The sequence below is a fragment of the Canis lupus genome, chromosome X, assembly GCF_003254725.2.
Source record: "Canis lupus dingo isolate Sandy chromosome X, ASM325472v2, whole genome shotgun sequence".
Lineage (NCBI taxonomy): Eukaryota > Metazoa > Chordata > Mammalia > Carnivora > Canidae > Canis > Canis lupus.
This window is the reverse complement of record NC_064281.1, coordinates 12,723,983-12,742,827: the sequence shown is the minus strand read 5'-3', so window position 1 is coordinate 12,742,827 and position 18,845 is coordinate 12,723,983. Positions and strand designations below refer to the sequence as shown.

The 18,845-nt window shown below is 43.5% G+C and overlaps 1 protein-coding gene across 10 annotated transcripts in view; it reads left to right on the top strand.

Annotated features, from left to right (window-relative positions):
- The window catches only part of CTPS2 (CTP synthase 2), a 108,946-nt gene extending 94,569 nt beyond the window's left edge, over positions 1-14,377 (top strand). For all 10 annotated transcript variants that reach the window (XR_007409285.1, XM_049107158.1, XM_025437301.2 and 7 more), the window contains 2 exons: positions 12,994-13,100; positions 14,171-14,377. Coding sequence is in view for 9 of the 10 variants with exons in the window: in XM_049107158.1 (XP_048963115.1) it covers positions 12,994-13,063 (70 nt within the window). In the remaining variant the exon portion in view is untranslated. The remainder of the gene's footprint in view (positions 1-12,993; positions 13,101-14,170) is intronic.
- The last annotated feature ends 4,468 nt before the right edge of the window (positions 14,378-18,845 follow it).

Here is an 18,845-nt window from a genome sequence, read left to right as displayed (position 1 = left end):
TGATAGTTTTCATTTTCCATAAGGAGTTATAAAGAAGGACTTGGGGATCCCTGGGTGGCTCAGCGGTTGGGCGTCTGCCTTCAGCCCAGGGCGTGATCCTGGAATCCCGGGATCGAGTCCCACATCGGGCTCCCTGCATGGAGCCTGCTTCTCACTCTGCCTGTGTCTCTGCCTCTCTCTCTCTATCTCTCTCTCTCTCTCTGTCTCTCATGAATAAATAAATAAAATCTTTTTTAAAAGTTATAAAGAAGGGGGATCCCTGGGTGGCACAGCAGTTTAGCGCCTGCCTTTGGCCTAGGGCGCGATCCTGGAGACCCGGGATCGAATCCCACATCGGGCTCCTGGTGCATGGAGCCTGCTTCTCCCTCTGCCTATGTCTCTGCCTCTCTCTCTCTCTCTCTGTGACTATCATAAATAAATAAAAATTAAAAAAAATAAAAATTTAAAAAAAAAGGGAAGAGAAAAATTAATTAAAAAAAAAGTTATAAAGAAGGACTTTATATAGTCTTTATGTTTTTTTGTAAAAGATTTTATTTTTCAGTAATCTCTACACCCAATGTGGGGCTTAACAACCCTGAAGTCAAGAGTTGCATGCTCCACTGGTTGAGCCAGCCAGGCACCCCTATTTATGTTTTTTTAAAGTTTATGCAGTCAGATCTTTAACTTTTATGGATTTTTCCTTTAGTATAATACCTAAAATCTTTCTTTCCCTTTCAAAAATATCATATAAAAGCAGCCCATTTGTTTTTTTGTTTTGTTTTGTTTTGTTTTAGCCCATTTGTTTTTCACTAGCACTCTCATGGTTTCAATTTTACAATTTAAATCTGTAATCTGGGGTGCCTGGGTGGCTCAGGCCGTTAAGCATCTGCCTTCAGCTCAGGTCATGATCTCGGGGTCCTGGGATCGAGCCCCATATCAGGCTCCCTGCTCAGCAAGGAGTCTGGTTCTCCCTCTCCTTCTGTCCCTCCCCTTGCCCTGGCTTGTGTGTTCTCTCTCTCCTCTCTCTCTCTCTCTCTCTCTCTCCTCTCTCTTTCAAATAAATCTTTTTTTTTAATATTTTGTTTATTTATTCATGAGAGATTCAGAGAGAGGCAGAGAGAGAAGCAGGCTCCATGCAGGGAGCCTGATGCTGGACTCGATCCCAGGACTCCAGGATCACGCCCTGGACTGAAGGCAAGAGGCTCAACCGCTGAGCCACCCAGGCATCCCTCAAATAAATAAAATCTTAAAAAAAAAAATCTGTAATCTATATGTACTTGATAATTGGCATAGTGTGTAAGGTACGATCTGTACACACACACACTCCCGCCCGCTATCCCCATGGTTAATAAGTTGGAAGGATTTCTGTTTTGTTCCACTGATGATTTTTCTCTTATTTCGAACCCTTATCACCCTTTTCATTATCATAGCATTACTGTAAATCAAGACTTTATCTACCCTACGCCCATTATTAAACTTTTTATTTTTATTTATTTATTTTAAAGATTTATTTATTTATGATAGACATAGAGAGAGAGAGAGAGGCAGAGACACAGGCAGAGGGAGAAGCAGGTTCCATGCAGGGAGCCTGACATGGGACTCGATCCCGGGTCTCCAGGATCGTGCCCTGGGCCAAAGGCAGGCACCACCCAGGGATCCCCCATTATTAAACTTTTTAAAATATATATTTTGCTATTTTTCCAGATGAATTATACAATGATTTTTAAAATTAGGTTCAAATTTTAAAAATCCCTTAGGGATTTTCGTTAAAATTTCCTTACATTTAAATATTAGTTTGGGGAGAATGTGTATCTTTACTTCTCATTCGAGAATATTGGATGCAATAACTTGCAAAGTGGGTGGAGCTAGCCAGAATCAGAGAAGGGTTAGGAAGGGTTATTACCACAGTAACTGGATATATATCGTTTAGAAGATTACCTTTGCTGACACTCATCCTAGCAAATAACCCTTGTGATGTTGCAGTAGAGAGCTTCCAGGAGAGGTGTCTGGTGTGTATGCGTGTGCTTGTGTTACACAAGCTCGCTTCTTTGTGACATTACTTTGCTAGGAGAAGCTCACAGCTGTCTCTCATTTCTTTTACACATGTTTTCTTTTTTTCTTTCTTTCTTTTTTTTTAAGATTTTATTTATTTATTCATGAGAGACACAGAGAGAGAGAGAGGCAGAGACACAGGCAGAGGGAGAGAGAGAAGCAGGCTCCGTGCAGGGAGCCCGATGTGGGACTTGATCCCGGGTCTCCAGGATCATGCCCTGGGCCGAAGGCAGGTACTAAACCACTGAGCTACTGGGGCTGCCCCTACCCATGTTTTCAAATGGGAACAGCTTTACATACTTCCGTGTTGGGTGTCTTACTGAATGAATGCTCACTCCTTGCACCCTTGAACCAGGGCTTTGGTTTTCAAACGGTGCCCAGCGGAGCTGCAGTCTGGGCTGCCGTGAGGAGGAGCAGGTGAGGGGACCCCGGGCTCTTCCCTGCTTCAGCCGAGCAGCTGCACTTTATCAGGCTCGTGTGGCATGGTTGTGCATGAGATTGCATGCGAAGAGAGAGCTCCCTGTGCTCTGACACTGCGTGGCCTATGCAGCAGATTGGGAATACCAGTGTGGTCTCATGTCGCATGTGTGCTGTGACCCTGCTCAGCCACTTCGTAGTCTCCATCATTTCAGGTGCTGGCATGTAAAAGGAGAGTGACAGTGGAGGAAGTTAGATGGCTGGGAGAAATAAGTCACACCAGACTGGTTGGTTGTTTGCAAGCAACAGCTAAGAACAAGTGTTACCTAGTCTGTGTGGACTGGCCACCTGTGTGTTAGATGGCCCCTTGATTCCCGTGGAGGGGGGATGGTGGTCTCTGGGTGCAGCTTACCAGCAGTTGCAGAGAAAAATTGTTGCTTGCTAGCAACTCCTGAGCAAGACTCAGTGTGTCTCGAGGAGAAGGAAAGACTTCTTAATATAACTCAGCTACTGCTATTGGAATTATAGCAGAATAGCAGGCTTCCGTGGTAGAGAATTCCTACATATCCGCTATGATCCGGTGCATTTCTTGAGGGCAGCCAGCACCTTATATATCTTGGTGTCCCTGGCTCCCCAGCACTCGAGGTTGTTTAGTACCCGTTAAAGTAATAACTGTAGGTAGCAGGGGAGGATGGATATGGTCTAGTCTAATTTTGACACCTCGAAGAGAGTTTTCCAGCTAAGAATGGTGACCGTGAGTTAACCCAGTGACAGATACCCAGGTTCTGGAGGAAGCTTGCACTGCAACCCCTCTCTGCCCAGCTCTGTGGCATTAGTAAATGTCAAAAAAGCAAACAACTGCTTTGATGGCCGGTCTCTAATGTGAGCGGGCTTGGTACTGTATTTCTGTCAAACAAGATGACTGTCTGTAATCAACCATAAACAAATGTACTAAGGAATATGAACACTAGCATAATGACTTCCTTTCCCAGAAATTGGCTGACGGTATGTAATTATATGGCACATGTGCAGCTGACATCTTTAAAGCCCAGAATGCAAAAATCTTTGGCTTTGAGCAGGTCCACCTGAACTATAACCTCTGCGGTCTGCCTGTGGAGAACAGTTCTCTTTTAGTGCCTGGGAAGTTGCGGTAAGATGATTGTCTTGGGATCTAGAGCTGAAGTCTTGGCTACTCTGCTGTCCATAGAGTGGCAGCAGTTATGAGGACCAGTTCCACCCGGTTTTCAACTTGTAGTTTTCTGTTCAAGAGGCATGACAGTTTTAGGATAGTATTTTTTAGGTTTTTATAAGCTACTCAAAAGTACATGCCAAATCAAATTGAAAGGCTTTGTTTTGGGGGTTCCCCGAGACGACCCACACATTTGATGATTCACTAGAAGGAAATCAGAATATAGTTGTACTCATGGTTAAAATTCACTTCGGTGACAGAGTAAGCATACCCAGCTGGCTCAGTAAGAAAAAAAGGTGTAAGTGGGGTCTGGAGAAACCTATTTGCAGGTTTCCTATGCTCCCTCCCTCCCATGAGAGGTCCTGCAGAGCTCACCTCCCCTTCAGCAGTGAACATGCAGCAACATGTGCTTGATGTTTATGGCCAGAGAAGCCCATCTGAGACTCAGAGTTTAGGGTTTTTATTGGGGCTGGTTTCATAGGCATTCTCTACCTAGTAACCACTCAGATTCCAGACTCTCAGAAGGAAAGCAAGCATTCACCATAAATCACATCAGCCTACACCCAGTGAAATGACCTTATCAGTTGCTAATGGAGAACACAATCTGAAAGTCAAGTTCCTGAGTCCCTCCTTAAGCAGGACCTTCTAAACATAGCAGCCTCAGGCCCGCTGTGTTAACTCTTTTTATGCACAAGTCTAATAAGCCAGTTTTAGAAAAAACAAATCCAGTGGGAGATTGTTGTAATTCTTTGCTGAGCTCTCTCCTCTGGTATGTAAACATAATCTGTCCCACGTACAAAAGGTGACCGCACATTTGCATGGTTTTGCTGGCATATCATCTAATAGAATGAGACTGTTTCATGTGATTATAAGAAGACTATTATTAGAGGCTTATACTAAATAGACTATACAAAGGTGCTTGTAATTTTGAGTTCTTTAGTATCTAGAAACAGAATATATCATCTCTGTTCAGAATTCCATTTTTAAGCAACTGGAAACAGAAGAGGGATCAGAGTCCAAAGTTATTCCGAGGTTTTTTTCCAGCACGTGGTTCTCTGGGGCTGCCCTGCAGGGCTCTTAGGCTCACTCACCTACATACCAAGTTGAGAAACACCTTTCAGTTTGGATGATGCTATCATTTCTCATGCCCATTTGTCATGCCCACATGTCAGGTCAGAGTAAAACTCTCCTGCTTGCAGAGTGCTTGTTCCATGTTGGAAAGCAAGAACTTAGATGGGGCGCAGTCAGCAGTTCACAGACATGCAGCTCTTTGAGGTAATGTATTTTTAAAGTATAAAGCCAGGATTTCAAGACATTTGAGCAGCATTTTATCCTAGGTTTTAGGACCCTGGATTCCATGCCTCCACCTGACATATACTACCTTTTGTACAGAGAAATCGACTTTTTGTGGCAAAACAGGAAGCAGTCTGGTACAGAAACGAGAAGGGAAATTACTCAGTGATTCTCTATATTTGCTTGACTTTTTTCAGGCCGAACTCAAAAGTTGAAACTACTTTATAATCAAAAGGCCCTTAAAGGAACTACATACCTAGAGCCAGATCTTTCCATTTCCCGATACCTTGTGTACTCCTAGGATTTGAGTCCATTCTCTCCTTCATGCTTATCCTTATCTCTCCGTTTTTATCTTTGGGTCCTGGCAGCAATCAGGGAGAGAAGGTGACCATTTTCATTCACCATTGTCTCTAGTTTCTCTTCTGTGACTCTCTTTGGATTTTCCATCTAAGTGACATGCTGGCTTCCAGCTTGGAAATATTTTCTGGTTGACTTCTAGATGTAGCATTGCAGAAGATTTTGAAAATAGAAAGAAAGGACCTGTAAACCCACCAGCCTAACACACTGTGTTCATTTTTAGGATTTCCTTCCAATCTTTATTCTATATCCATACATGGTTCATTCCATGATTATAATCACTGTTCTGTGACTTCACTCTTCTCTGCATCAGTTTCTTTATAAAAAGGGCATGGTAATGGTACCCACTTGACATGGTACCCACTTAATGAAGATGAAGTTTCATACTAAGTATAAAGCACTTAGCACAGTGTCTGGTCTATGGTGCGAAATTAAATGGAAATTATTATTATTATTTTTTAAGTAAGCTCTGCCAGTAACATGGGGACTGAACTCACAACCCTGAGATCAAGAGTCACACTCTACTGACTGAGCCAGTGAGGTGCCCCTGAGTAGGAATGATTGTCATTAATTTTACCTTAGTTCTGGTCTTCTTCATCTCTTGCCTTCCACAAAGCTTCCTATCTGGTCTCTATCCCTTCAGCTTTCCTCTTCTCAATCCATCTTCCTACATTATTTTGGAATTTAAAACTCTCAGTGGCTTCCCTTGACTTAGAGAACAAAATGCACAACAATCCATAGGGAACAGCTTGCAGTCCCTTGATCTCCCTAGAAGTTTTTAATGCCTTTGCCTCAGCTCACACTGCTTTTGTGGCCCTTGATTTATCAGTGTATATACATACATTCCTGAACTACTTAGTGAGAGGCGAACGCCAATCTCTTGTTAGGATGCTAGTTCCCCGAATCATTCCTGACCCTGGGCATGGGGAGGCCTCTCTATTGATTGTAGCATCTGCCTTTCTCCCTCTAAGGCATACTTATCTCCCCCTTGGGTACCTCTTTCCTTTGACTAGGAGGGTAAGATACTCTTTCCCCCTGCAAGAATCTGATGTGTATTTCCCAGCGCTATTTTAAACTTGGAATCACCTTGCCTGTTTTTTTCTTAAACTTTAGGGTGCATGGTTGATGTTGTCAAGGACCATTCTTGCAATGTGTGGTGTGCAGGGGCCAAAGGCAAGCAGCCCCAAGATGGGCCACTTTGGCATAAAGATTATTCCAGGTTTGAAGGGGTTTGGGACAGATGTCAAAATATGCCGCTTTGGCACGTGGACTGTTTGGAGCTGAAGGCAATCAAGACCCTGAAGGCGGGCAGCCCCGGTGGCACAGCGGTTTAGCACCGCCTGCAGCCCAGGGCGTGATCCTGGAGACCCTGGATCAAGTCCCACGTCAGGCTCTCTGCATGGAGCCTGCTTCTCCTTCTGCCTGTGTCTCTGCCTCTCATTCTCTCTCTGTGTCTCTATGAATAAATAAAATCTTAAAAAAAAAAAAAAAAAAAAGACCCTGAAGGCTTAAGAGAAACTTCTGTCCCTCCAGGTTTCTTCTGTTCATCTGTCGCATTCCCTTTATGCCTAGTCCAGGGTGGAGTATCTTAAAGAGAACAGGAAATTCTTGCTCCCCAACAGGTGCAAATAGTTTGTTTCTTTGGGGACAGGGTGGATGAGTAGAGCAGGTGCTATGGATTTGATTTCTGGATTTGCTACTTACTAGGCACTTTTTTCTAAGTCTCTACTTCTAAACCTCAGGATCTTCATCCTTGTGGGCTGCTATAAAGAATAGTTGAGATGGTGCTTTGTAAATTTTTAAAAAATATTTTTAGTTTTTTATTTGTGAGAGACAGAGAGAGGCAGAGACACAGACAGAGGGAGAAGCAGGTTCCCCATGGGGGAGCCCAATATGTTACTCAATCCCTGGACCCAGTGATTATGCCCTGAGCTGAAGGCAGATCCTCAACCACTGAGCCACCCAGGCGTCCTGGTGCTTAGTAAATTTTAAATTCACATAAAAATATGACATTTTCCCCTTTGTTACATTTCCAGCAAAAGTGAACTGGAAAAAAATGATTCTTTTTTACCAGTTTTTTAAACACCCTTTAAAACAGCACCATTTAAAAAAAAAACAAAAAAAACAAAACAAAAAACCAAAACAAAACCAGCACTGTTGTTTGTCACCAACTCCATACCTTGAGACTTTTTTTTGGTAAAGTGCTGCTAATAAACCACATTTAAGTACATTTTCCATTAGGGATTAAATGTTGATTAAAAGGTGCTCTTTATTGATGGTGGTCCACTGCAGTGCTGATGATATGGTGCCAGCCAGGAATGGAGTTAATAGTGATAGAGACTACTGTGCTTTTAATGCCCTGCTGGGGTTGTAGTCTACCATTTATTATTCAATGCAAAACTCATCAAAGCATAGTAAGTTTTTATTCCAATGCTCTTACATTTTATGGCTTCCAGGGGCTCTTTGAAAAGGAAGTAAGTGTAGCAGTAACAATGCTTTGGAGAAAACTGTGTGCATGGCAACCTGTTTTAAAACATGCTTTTTCTACATGAAATGGATTTTGATACAAAGTATTGCAGGAACTCATGCATGCTGGGAATCCGAAGTATGCCATCAAAATTTTTAAAAATTCCAATCACCTCTTTCTGTTAATGGAGTAGAAGTGGTTTAATGGCTGCCCCTGGGGTGGCATAAAAGGTGGGCTATATGAGGCATTACCATATCTTGTCCTAGCGCCTTGGAATATATATGTTTTCTTATATTGGGAATTTATTAGGAACCAGGAATCTTTGACAAACAAATGACTATGATAAACCTTTTTTTTTTTTGTCAAAGAACCGCATGTAAATTGTTGCAGACAAGTCTCATAAATCAAGCTGGTTTTGTAAGGATAGAGATTCCCATGAGTCACTGTTGGTGATTTTGATTTTATCTTGTAAAAAATAATATAGGGGGCATCTGGCTGGCTCAGTTGGTAAAGCATGTGATTCTTGTCCTCTGGGTTGTGGGTTCCGGCCCCATATTGGGCTTGGAGCCTGCTTAAAAAGATTATATAAACCTTTTTGGAAAGAGTACTTCCATTATTTGGGGAGTGCATGCATGCATGAGAGACATTTGCCATGATTTTAATTAACTGTGGATAGCCAGACCTTAAAAAAATTTTTTTTAAGGAGTGACAAGGAGAATCATTGGATGGTGATTATAGTTTGTTGTTTTTTAAATCATTATTCATTTTTTTTAACATTTTTTAAAAGATTTTATTTATTCATTCATGAGAGACACAGAGAGAGAGGCAGAGTCACAGGCAGAGGGAGAAGCAGGCCCCATGCAGGGAGCCCAACGTGGGACTCGATCCCGGGACCCCAGGATCACGCCCTGGGTCGAAGGCAGGCGCTAAACTGCTGAGCCACCCAGGGATCCCCCTATTCATTTGTTTTAAAATTGGTGCTATCCAATAGAACTTTCTGCAATGATGGAAATGTTCTATAAGCTACACTGCCCAAGGTGACAGTCACCAGCCCAACATGATTATTTGTTGGGCAGTTAGGTATGAGGGAGGAGGGATAAAATAGATGCTACCAATACCCTCAGAGCCACCCCTGAGAGTTAACAGCCACACACCTTCAGAGCCACCTCTAAGGGCTAACGGAAGCAGAAAGGCCTAGCCACAGAGCCAGCTCAGAAGCCACAAAGGGACTTCTGAGAGCTGAGCATGCGCCCAAAAGGCACAATTTGTCCTTAAGGTCACAGCAAAAGCTCATTAGAAACTCATAAATATACAATACATAAACAAATACGATCATAACAGAATGCATCATGGGTAGGTGCATGCGCAGAAGACAAAAATGTTATGTAACCATCAGCTGTCAATCAAACATGTCAATCAAAGCCAAATTTACATATGCAGAAAGCAGGTTTAAGAGGTTGCAGCTAGAGCTTCTTGGGGCCCTTGCCCCTCTTGCTCTAGCAGTGGCCTGCTTTCTCTCTTGAAAGTGTACTCTGGGTGGCGCAGCGGTTTAGCGCCTGCCTTTGGCCCAGGGCGCGACCCTGGAGACCCGGGATCGAATCCCACATCGGGCTCCCTGCATGGAGCCTGCTCCTCCTTCTGCCTGTGTCTCTGCCTATGTCTCTCTCTCTGTGACTATCATAAATAAATAAACATTAAAAAAAAAAGTGTACTCTACTTCTCCACTTAATCAACCCTATGTTCCCATTCTGGTCTTGGGTCTCCAATGCTTTGGTGTATCTGGGACAAGAACCGAGCGACCTGGTAACATACTGAGCACTCGAAGTGCAGCTTAATATGTGTGAGTGAGGAGTGAGATTTTCAATTCAATTCGGTTTTAATGGATTTAAATTTGTAGATATTTGTAATCCATTTTTTAATGGATTAAATTTGCAGATAGCATCATGTGGCTTGTGGCTCCCATATTGGGTAGTGCAGGTTTAAAACTTCCCCTCCTCAAATATATCAAGACACACACATGTGGATCTGTATTCTGTGGCATTTCATAAAGTTTAACATGTAAGACCTTCATATCGAATAATTTTCTCTACTGAGAAATGCGTGTGTGCCCATGTGTGTGTACAGAGAAGATTATTTAAAAAGATGGGTTAGTCTTAAGATAGAGCTGAGATGTTGCGAATTAAGTGAAAATATACCCAGACAAGTATATCTTATGACTTCTTTAAGTTTGTTCTGTGTGAAACAAAAATGAACCCCTAAGTCATATGCAGCACAGAGTACTCACATTTTATTGAACGTGCGGGAGCCACTGCTATTCTGTGTGTGGTGATGATCCAGATTTTATTTCTAGCACTTGTTTTTTGTTGGCACCTGGGTGCCCTAAAATGAGCACGTTGAGCAGCAAGGCCTATTTTGATGATTCTGTTCTTGAGTGCCGTGATTTATTTCATTGTCCTACTTCTGGTTCCTGACACATATGAAAGAAAATCAGTGAACCCACTCATTTGCCTTAGAAATGAGTAAACTCAAGCAGAGTCTCCCTATGTCATTTTGATGTGTTGTCAGAGTTTGGGGCAGCCAGCCATCAGACAGAAATGAGAGCTGTTAGGTTGGAAACAGACCCACCCAAGTCTGCTGGCTAATGTGGGCAGGGAAGTATTTGGTACAAGAAACAATTCTGAAAATCACGCAATTGGCAGTTTTTATGACTTCTTTCTATTTCCATGACTTTTTGAGAGATACCATGTTATAAATATATTTTTTTAAGATTTTATTTATTTATTCATGAGAGACACAGAGAGAGAGAGAGAAAGGCAGAGACACAGGCAGAGGGAGAAGCAGGCTCCCTGCAGGGAGCCTGACGCGGGACTCCATCCCTGGTCTCCAGGATCAGGCCCTGGGCTGAAGGTGGTGCTAAACCGCTGAGCCACCCAGGCTGCCCTCATGTTATAAATACATAATTCTCAAAAACAGCAACAGCCTATAATTGTATATAGTCTTCAGAGCACATTTATATACATTCTCTTTTGGCCCTTATGTGGTTGTGGGTATTGTTACTTCTTTTTTTCTAGACTCTCAGGAGTCAAGTGACCAGTCCAAATGTACATGGTTCATAAATAGTACAACCAGGAGTGTGAGGGGGAAGATGTGCGTCCACCTTACTCTTCCCTGGGCTCAGAAGTAGGGAAGAAAGCAAGTATAAAATCTGATGCCTGAGAAAATGGAATTTCCTTGGCTCTTTGGCCTTCTTGCTTGTGGAGTCAGTGGACATGGCCCGAGGTGCTGCGGGTACATTGCAGCACAGCTAAGACTTGAGCTTGTGGCCTTGGTTGGTGTGATGGGCCTTCTGGTCCCACCTCGAATGAGCTGTGTGCTGGGTTAATCAACTGAACACCCTAACCTTCATTTCTTCTCCCAGAGGAAGTTGAGCGCAACTTCCAGTTCCCTCTTTGTTGCACAGAACCAGGAAGGACTCGACATTTGTGTAATGAGAGTGCATGGATAAGGAAGGACATAATCAACTTTTGGGGGCAGTTTTTTAAAAAAGCATTCTTTAGTTATTCCTGTGTTTTCTTTATTGGAAACCCTTTTGTAACAGTAGAAGTGATTTTCCTGCTCTAAAATCTAAGTAGGAGGTATCTTCTGCTTGTTTTGAGACTCTGTTGATTTCTATGTTTATCTAACATATCTTGACTTTTCTGCCAATCCTTAATCTTCTATCTCCTCTCCATACTTCAGCCCCACCCCCACAGCCTTTCCAGTATTTTGTTCAAAAGTCAGGGAGGAGAGTGAGGTTGTCTTTTACATTGCTGTTTATGTATTTATTGATACTCGCTCCATATGTGTAGAGTAAATCTTCGTCTCCTAACCTGTCAGCATAGGATTTCTTCAGTTGTTCCCTTTCCTCCTTTAAAAAAAGGAAAAAAAAAAAAAAAAAAAGAATGGGGAGGTGTCTGGGTGGCTCAATGGTTGGGCGTCTACCTTTGGCTCAGCATGATCCTGGGGCCTGGGGATTGAGTCCCATGTTGAGCTCCCCTCAGGGAGCCTACTTCTCCCTCTGCCTGTGTGTCTCTCATGAATAAATAAATAAAATCTTTTTAAAAAATGGATTTTCACATGTTATGGAATTCAGACTTATTTGCTATAGGTCAGCAAAAAGTTGGTCAAGGCTAGGAATGGTTCAGGCAGAAAACACTTCTTGGCAACGTCGCCTCTACAGATTGGTAGCACTCCTGTAGAGTTGATCTACTAGCTGATTTATTTGGAACTGAGCAAGAGGAACCCCAGCCTAAGCCTATGGCTCGAAGCAAAACTATAATTGCAAGGTTATGTCATGGAGAAGGTGTACCTCTGACAGAACCCAACGTGGCAGTATCTATATCAGTAATTGGTCCCGTATTGAATACTATATGTGGCTCGACGTAGTCAGAGCATCCCATAAAGCTGCTGCTTCTTTTCAAAAATATTTTACTTATTTATTCATGAGAGACAGAGAGAGAGGCAGAGACTCAGGCAGAGGGAGAAGCAGGCTCCATGCAGGGAGCCCAACGTGGGACTCGATCCCAGGACCCAGGGATCACGACCTGAGCCAAAGGCAGACGCTCAACTGCTGAGCCACCCAGGTGCCCCTTATAGAGCTTCTAATGTGAAAATAGCATACAAATTATTTCTTTTTTGAAATTTTTTTTATTTTAAAAGATTTTTATTTATTTATTCATGAGAGACACACAGAGAAAGGCAGAGACCCAGGCAGAGGGAGAAGCAGACTCCATGCAAGGGAGCCTGTCGCCAGACTCGATCCCGGGTCTCCAGGATCACACCCTGGGCCGAAGGCAGGCTCTCAACCACTGAGCACCCAGGGAATCCCCCAAATTAGTTCTCAAAGCTTTGGATGTATGAGAATGTTTGTTGGAATGGAAAATTTAATGCTGCTGGTCTCTACTAGTGGTCTTCAGAAGATTATAAATTTTAATGTAAATTGAAATGATTTTATAAATTTTCTGATTTTATAAATTTTACTTCCAACTTAAGATGCAAGCGAATAATCAGCTCCTCTGAAAAAAGACCATGGTGTGTGTTTGGACTCACCTCTTTCTGTAGTGACTAGACAGTGCTAGTAGACTATCCCTTGGCATTTTCTCTGAGTGGATATTAAGTATGAAAAGTGTTTGGAATTGTAAATGCAGTAAGTGTCCAGGGTTTTTTACAACTTGCTAAATTAGCTCCTCTTTTGATCTAGTGATAGATACAGCGATGCCAGTGATGACAGCTTTTCAGAGCCAAGAATAGCTGAGTTGGAAATAAGCTGAAACTAATGACTCGGAATAATCAGGACTGCCTGAGAGGGTAAGATGGAATCTTCAAGTATTCTCTATCTGTCTTAGAGACAAGCTGTTGTCCTGGTGGAGAAGGGAGCATCTTATGACTTGCCTTGCAGGATTTTGCTCTCTCGGGATGCTCCTATTTGATCAGCATAGGTAGCGGTCAAATAGGAGCATCCCAGGTCATAGCTAGGACAGACCTGACGGCCAGTCATACTTTTGAGAAACTGGAATGCACCTGAGGCTGGGGAGAAATATGTAAGAGCACCTGTAAATGGAGGCTATAGTGGTTAGAGTTGTAATAAGTCAGCAAATGTGTTCCATAAAGGGCTGGAGAGTAAATATTTTAGGATTTGTGGGCCGTGCGGTCTCCGTTGCAACTATTCTGCTTTGCCATTACAGGGCAAAAGCATAAAGGAATGGGCATGGCGGGTGGGGGGTGGGGGTGACTGGGTGGCGGGCACTGAGGGGGGCACTTGATGGGATGAGCACTGGGTGTTATGCTATATGTTGGCAAATTGAACACCAATAAAAAAAGAATGAATGGGCATGGCTGTGTCCCAATAAAACTTTATTTACAAAAGCAGTTTGGTGACCCCCGGTTTAGGTCATTCATGGAAAAACAGATTTCCTTGGGTTTGTATGAAATAAAATGGTCTTTTATTTCTTTGAAGGGAGATGCCTGAGACTGGCTTGGCTTCTGAGGGCCGCTTATTTTTCCCACGGCTCTTTTAGGCTTTATGAGGGAGGATAGCAGCCTGGAGAGCTTTATTAGATTCAAGTTCTGAGGCTGATAGTGCCTGGGATAACTCCAGCGTTAAGGCTGCCGTGAAATGGATGAGCAGCTCTCTTTCATAGACAGCAGCTTCTGGAAACTGTAAAGAGTTAATCGCTCCATTATGAGCTCTCTTCATATCACTTAGGGATAGGATATTCATGTTCACCAGAGAAAGCATCTCTCTATTTATGTTTGCCTCAAACATAAAGTCCTTTAGGAGCAAACCAAGATGGTGCAAAGGCTAGCTGGAGGCACTTTACAGTCTTAGTTTCCAATGTTGCTAATACTTACATTCTTTTTCTTCTTCTTTTTTTAAGGCTCTGAAGTAATTGAAGCCAGGATGAAGGAACTGAGGAAATCACACTCTTAAAGAATCCCTTTATTTTCCACTAAACATGGATGTAGACCTTCGAAGGAGATCTAATAATAGAGAAACCAGAACCAAAAGGCCACCACCCTTTTTACTCTAGAGGTGGCCTTTGGTTCTCACAAATTTCTGTAGCCAATTAAACTTTTCCCAACAACCTCGTGGGGGAGAAAGTGTGTTTGTGTTTTGTCCGGTGTGTGGTGATGTCCAGGTGGTGAGCGAGGATCCGGGTTCCAGAACCTTCCCTGTGCACACATGATAGGGAATTTTGAGTCAAAAGAGTTATTCTGTGACCTGGAACTCAATCCCAGATTTTTGTGTGGCCCAAGCTTCTTTCAGTTTGTCACCCTCTTTATTTTTAGTTAAAATTAAACAAGTCCAAGAGTGGGGGGTGGCAAGTAAGGCCCTCGCCGCAGGCGGGCAGAATGTAAGGGGGGATAAAAATATATATTATATATGTATATTAATTGGGGCAGAATTCACATAACATGGAATTAATAAGCATTTTATTTATTTTTTTAAATTTTGATTGATTTGAGAGAGTGAGAGTGTGAGAGAGCACAATGAGGAGAGGAGGAGAGGGCGAAGCAGAATTCCCTCAGCAGGGAGCCTGACACGGTGCTCAATCCCAGAGCAGGATCATGACCTGAGCCCAAGGCAGGCTCTTAACAGACGGAGCCACCCGGGCACCCCTATTTTATTTTGTTTTAGAATTGATCGTTTTATTTTTATTTTTTTCTTTTTAAAAAGATTTTATTTCTTATTCAGGAGAGACACACAGAGAGGGGCAGAGACACAGGCAGAGGGAGAAGCAGGCTCCATGCAGGGAGCCCCATGTGGGACTCGATCCCGGGACCCGGGAATCACGCCCTGGGCCAAAGGCTGACTCTCAACCCTGGGTCTAGGTGACCCTAGGATTGACCATTTTAAAGTGAACAGCTAGGGGATCCCTGGGTGGCTCAGCGGTTTATCGCCTGCCTTTGGCTCAGGGCGTGATCCTGGGGTCCCGGGATCGAGTCCCACATCGGGCTTCCTGCGTGGAGCCTGCTTCTCCCTCTGCCTGTGTCTCTGCCTCTCTCTGTATCTCTCATGAATAAATAAAATCTAAAAAATAAAAAAATAATAAAGTGAACAGCTAAGGAGCATCAGGTACATTTGCAACATTGTGCGACCAGGACGGTGTCCAGTAGGCTTCCCAATGCCCCTGTTGAATGAGCTTGAGAGGCAGTTGTGGCTCACACCTGTGCTTCCCGACACTCAAATATTTTAACTGCTCAGTTAATTTTGTGTGTGTGTGATTGTCTTTGGCCTTTTAACTTTTCTCACTTAGTGCTGTCAGGTGTTACAGCATTATTTTGTAAGACGCTACAGAAAATTCATCTACCCGACACAAAAATATTAAAGAGCTTTCAGGCTCCACTTGTGAAAATTACAACTTGAAGATCACAAGAGGCTCGGAATGAAAAGCCCACAAGGTAGGTTGAAAGCTGGAATAGGCCTCAGGGAGAGAGGGATGTAGGCGGAAACAACACGCGTGGGTACTCCGGCTTAAATGGCAGTTTTCAATGGTGATTATTATGATTTCTAATCACTTGTACCAAAGTGCTTTCACTGTGGGGTAATGATGCATGTAAATAGGACTAGAAGAAGGGCTCTTAAAAACTATAAACCAGCCCTTTTGTTGTTACTAGGGGAGGTTTTCCTCTTTTGGAGACACCCTTGAACTTGGAATCCACCAAAGGCTTAATGGTAGGAGCACAATGGTAGGAGCACGGCTGCTCAGAATAGTGCAGCGGCGTCGCACATGACTACGGAGAAAGTCAGTATAAATCATTCATTCCAGAAATGTATCTTGAGGGGATCCCTGGGTGGCTCAGCGGTTGGTGCCTGCCTTCGGCCCAGGGCCTGATCCTGGAGACCCAGGATCGAGTCCCACGTCGGGCTCCCTGCATGGAGCCTGCTTCTCCCTCTGCCTGTGTCTCTGCCTCTGTGTGTGTGTGTGTGTGTGTGTGTGTGTCTAATGAATAAATAAATAAAATCTTTTTTTTAAAAAAAGAAATGTATCTTGAGCTCTCAGCAGGAGCCACGCATGGTATAAGGCGCTGGGGCAAAGACGGGAGCAGAATTTGCCCTTATAGGGCCCAGGGCAGGCTGTCCCCATATGGGCCTCTGGGCATAAAGAGGAGTTCAAAGTAATCAAAACCTGACAGCCCCAGGAGAAGCTCTCTTCCGGCCCTGGGCCACCTACACTTACGTTGGAGCAGAGAGCCTGGCCATTCCAGAAGCTCCTCTTTACCCAAGAACCTTCTCTGCCTAACAGGGCAACCTTGTTTTTCCAAACAACCTTCACCTTCCTGCTGATGAGCTTTTTCCCCTTTCCGTCCTCGCCCCTCTCCTGAGTCCATATAAGCTTGGATCTTGCTTCATCGTCTTTGGAATTTCCACGTCTGCGTGCGTTCCTCTTAAGTGTGCTATTAAATGTGATGTTCTCTCGTTCCTCTGTTTCAGGTCAATTCGATTCTTAGTCCGGCTAGAAAGACCCTGGAGGGCAGAAAGGAAGGTCTTCCTCCCCAACACCCTCAAAATATGTCGCTTTGGTATAAGAATTATTTTAGACTGATTTTAAGGAAATAGCAGACGGAGGAAAAACTCTGAAAACTGAGTCGAAGTTACCATCGTGGACATGTTATTAACTGCCATTTGGTTTTCTCCCATTATTCTGTCTTTTATACCAGGGGGTGTCTTCCATCCCAGGCTTTGATGGAGATAGAACTTGAACTTGTGAGCTGCTTTTTGCCATGCAGCTTTAGTCTTTAAGGTTCATGTCCAGGGAGATCTCTAAAACACGGTGGCAAATGTATAGATGCCATTCAGTTTTCTCTCTGAAATGGGGCTCATTTTCCATCGTAGCACTTTCCTTGGTACCACTTTCTCTTCTGAGAAGGATACCGGTGAAAAGCTGGGGAATCCAGGTCGTCCCATGGGATTACATAGTTCATTTTGAAGCCTCACTGTCAGATTTTAAACGTTTCATCTTTCCCTTGAACAAGAAATTGTTTTGAAAATAGATGTATTGCTTTGATTGTTTTTTTCCTGGGGGAGACTGTGTGTTCAGTTAATATGCTGGGAGTATTTGAGATTGATAGTAAGATAAAAGCCAGGAAACTACACTTTTCTATGCTGAATTACCCTCTCAAGGGGTTTCTGTGAAGTAGAGAAACCTCATCGCTTGCCACAGGCCAGGATGATGAGACTACTTGTTGTAATTTAGGTCACCTCTGTAGAGAATTTAATGGCAAGAGATGAATATTATTTCAAGCTATCTAAATTTCTGGAGTAGCAACTTCTGAATTTATTTAAGATTTATTTTTTATTTTTCAAGAGCATGAGCAGGAGGGGCAGAGGGAGAGGGAGAGAGAATCTCAAGCAGACTCCATGCTGAGCGGAGACCGACGTGGGGCTGGATCTCAGGACCCTGAGATCATGACCTGGGCTGAAACCAAGAGTCAGATACTTTACCAACTGTGCCACCCAGGTGCCCCTGCACAAGACTATATTATTTAAATGTCAAATTTGAGAAGTATGACACCTCAGAAGTAATTTACCACCTAGAATGTGACTTCTTTTTTGCCACCATTGATTTGAGCCAGGGAGATTTCTGATAGGATAAGAGTTTTTCATGGCTTTTGATACACTTTCTCTTTTCCTTTTTTTTTTTTTTTTTAGATTTACTAATTTATTAGAGAGAGAGAGTGAGCATGCACTTGAGCACAAGCCGAGGGAGGGGCAGAGGGAGAGGGAGAGAAGCCGACTCCCTGCCGAGCACAGAGTCCAACTAGGGATTGATCCCAAGACCTTGAGACCATGACCTGACCTGAAACCAAGAGTGGGACCCTTAACCTACTGAACCACCCGGGCACCCCAACACTTTTGCTTTTCTGAGTGAATATCACAACTCCATGGTTTTATCCCATAAACTCGATGTTTTTCTTCTGTTCTCTGTTATCTTTCCTTTATTCCAACCTTCCCAAGCTTAACTCTAACTTGGGTTGAAGGGAGATCTGTGTTAACCTGTGTCAGAATGAAGAAGTTAAAAGCATGATTGCATTTTCTTTACTGGTTGGAGGAGGCACTATCTGAAGCAGGAGGCTGGGGCACCTCGGTGGCTCAGCGGTTGGATGTCTGCCTTTGGTTCAGAACATGATCCCAGGATCTGGGATCGAGTCCCACATTGGGCTCCTTGGGGGGAGCCTGCTTGTGTCTCTACCTCTCTCTGTGTCTCATAAATAAGTAAATAAATCTGAAAGAAAGAAAGAAAAAGAAAGAAAGAAAGAGGGGGCTGGCAAACTATAGCCATTGGCTAGATCCCACCTATTTTTGTCAGTTTTTTTTTTTAATATTTTATTTATTTACTCATGAGACACACACACACACACACACACACACAGAGGCAGAGACACAGGCAGAGGGAGAAGCAGGCTCCATGCAGGGAGCCCGACGTGGGACTCGATCCCGGGTCCCCAGGATCACGCCCCGGGCCAAAGGCAGGCACCAAACCGCTGAGCCACCCAGGGATCCCCTTGTCAGCAGTTTCAATTGCACTCAGCTGCACACTTTTTATTTTT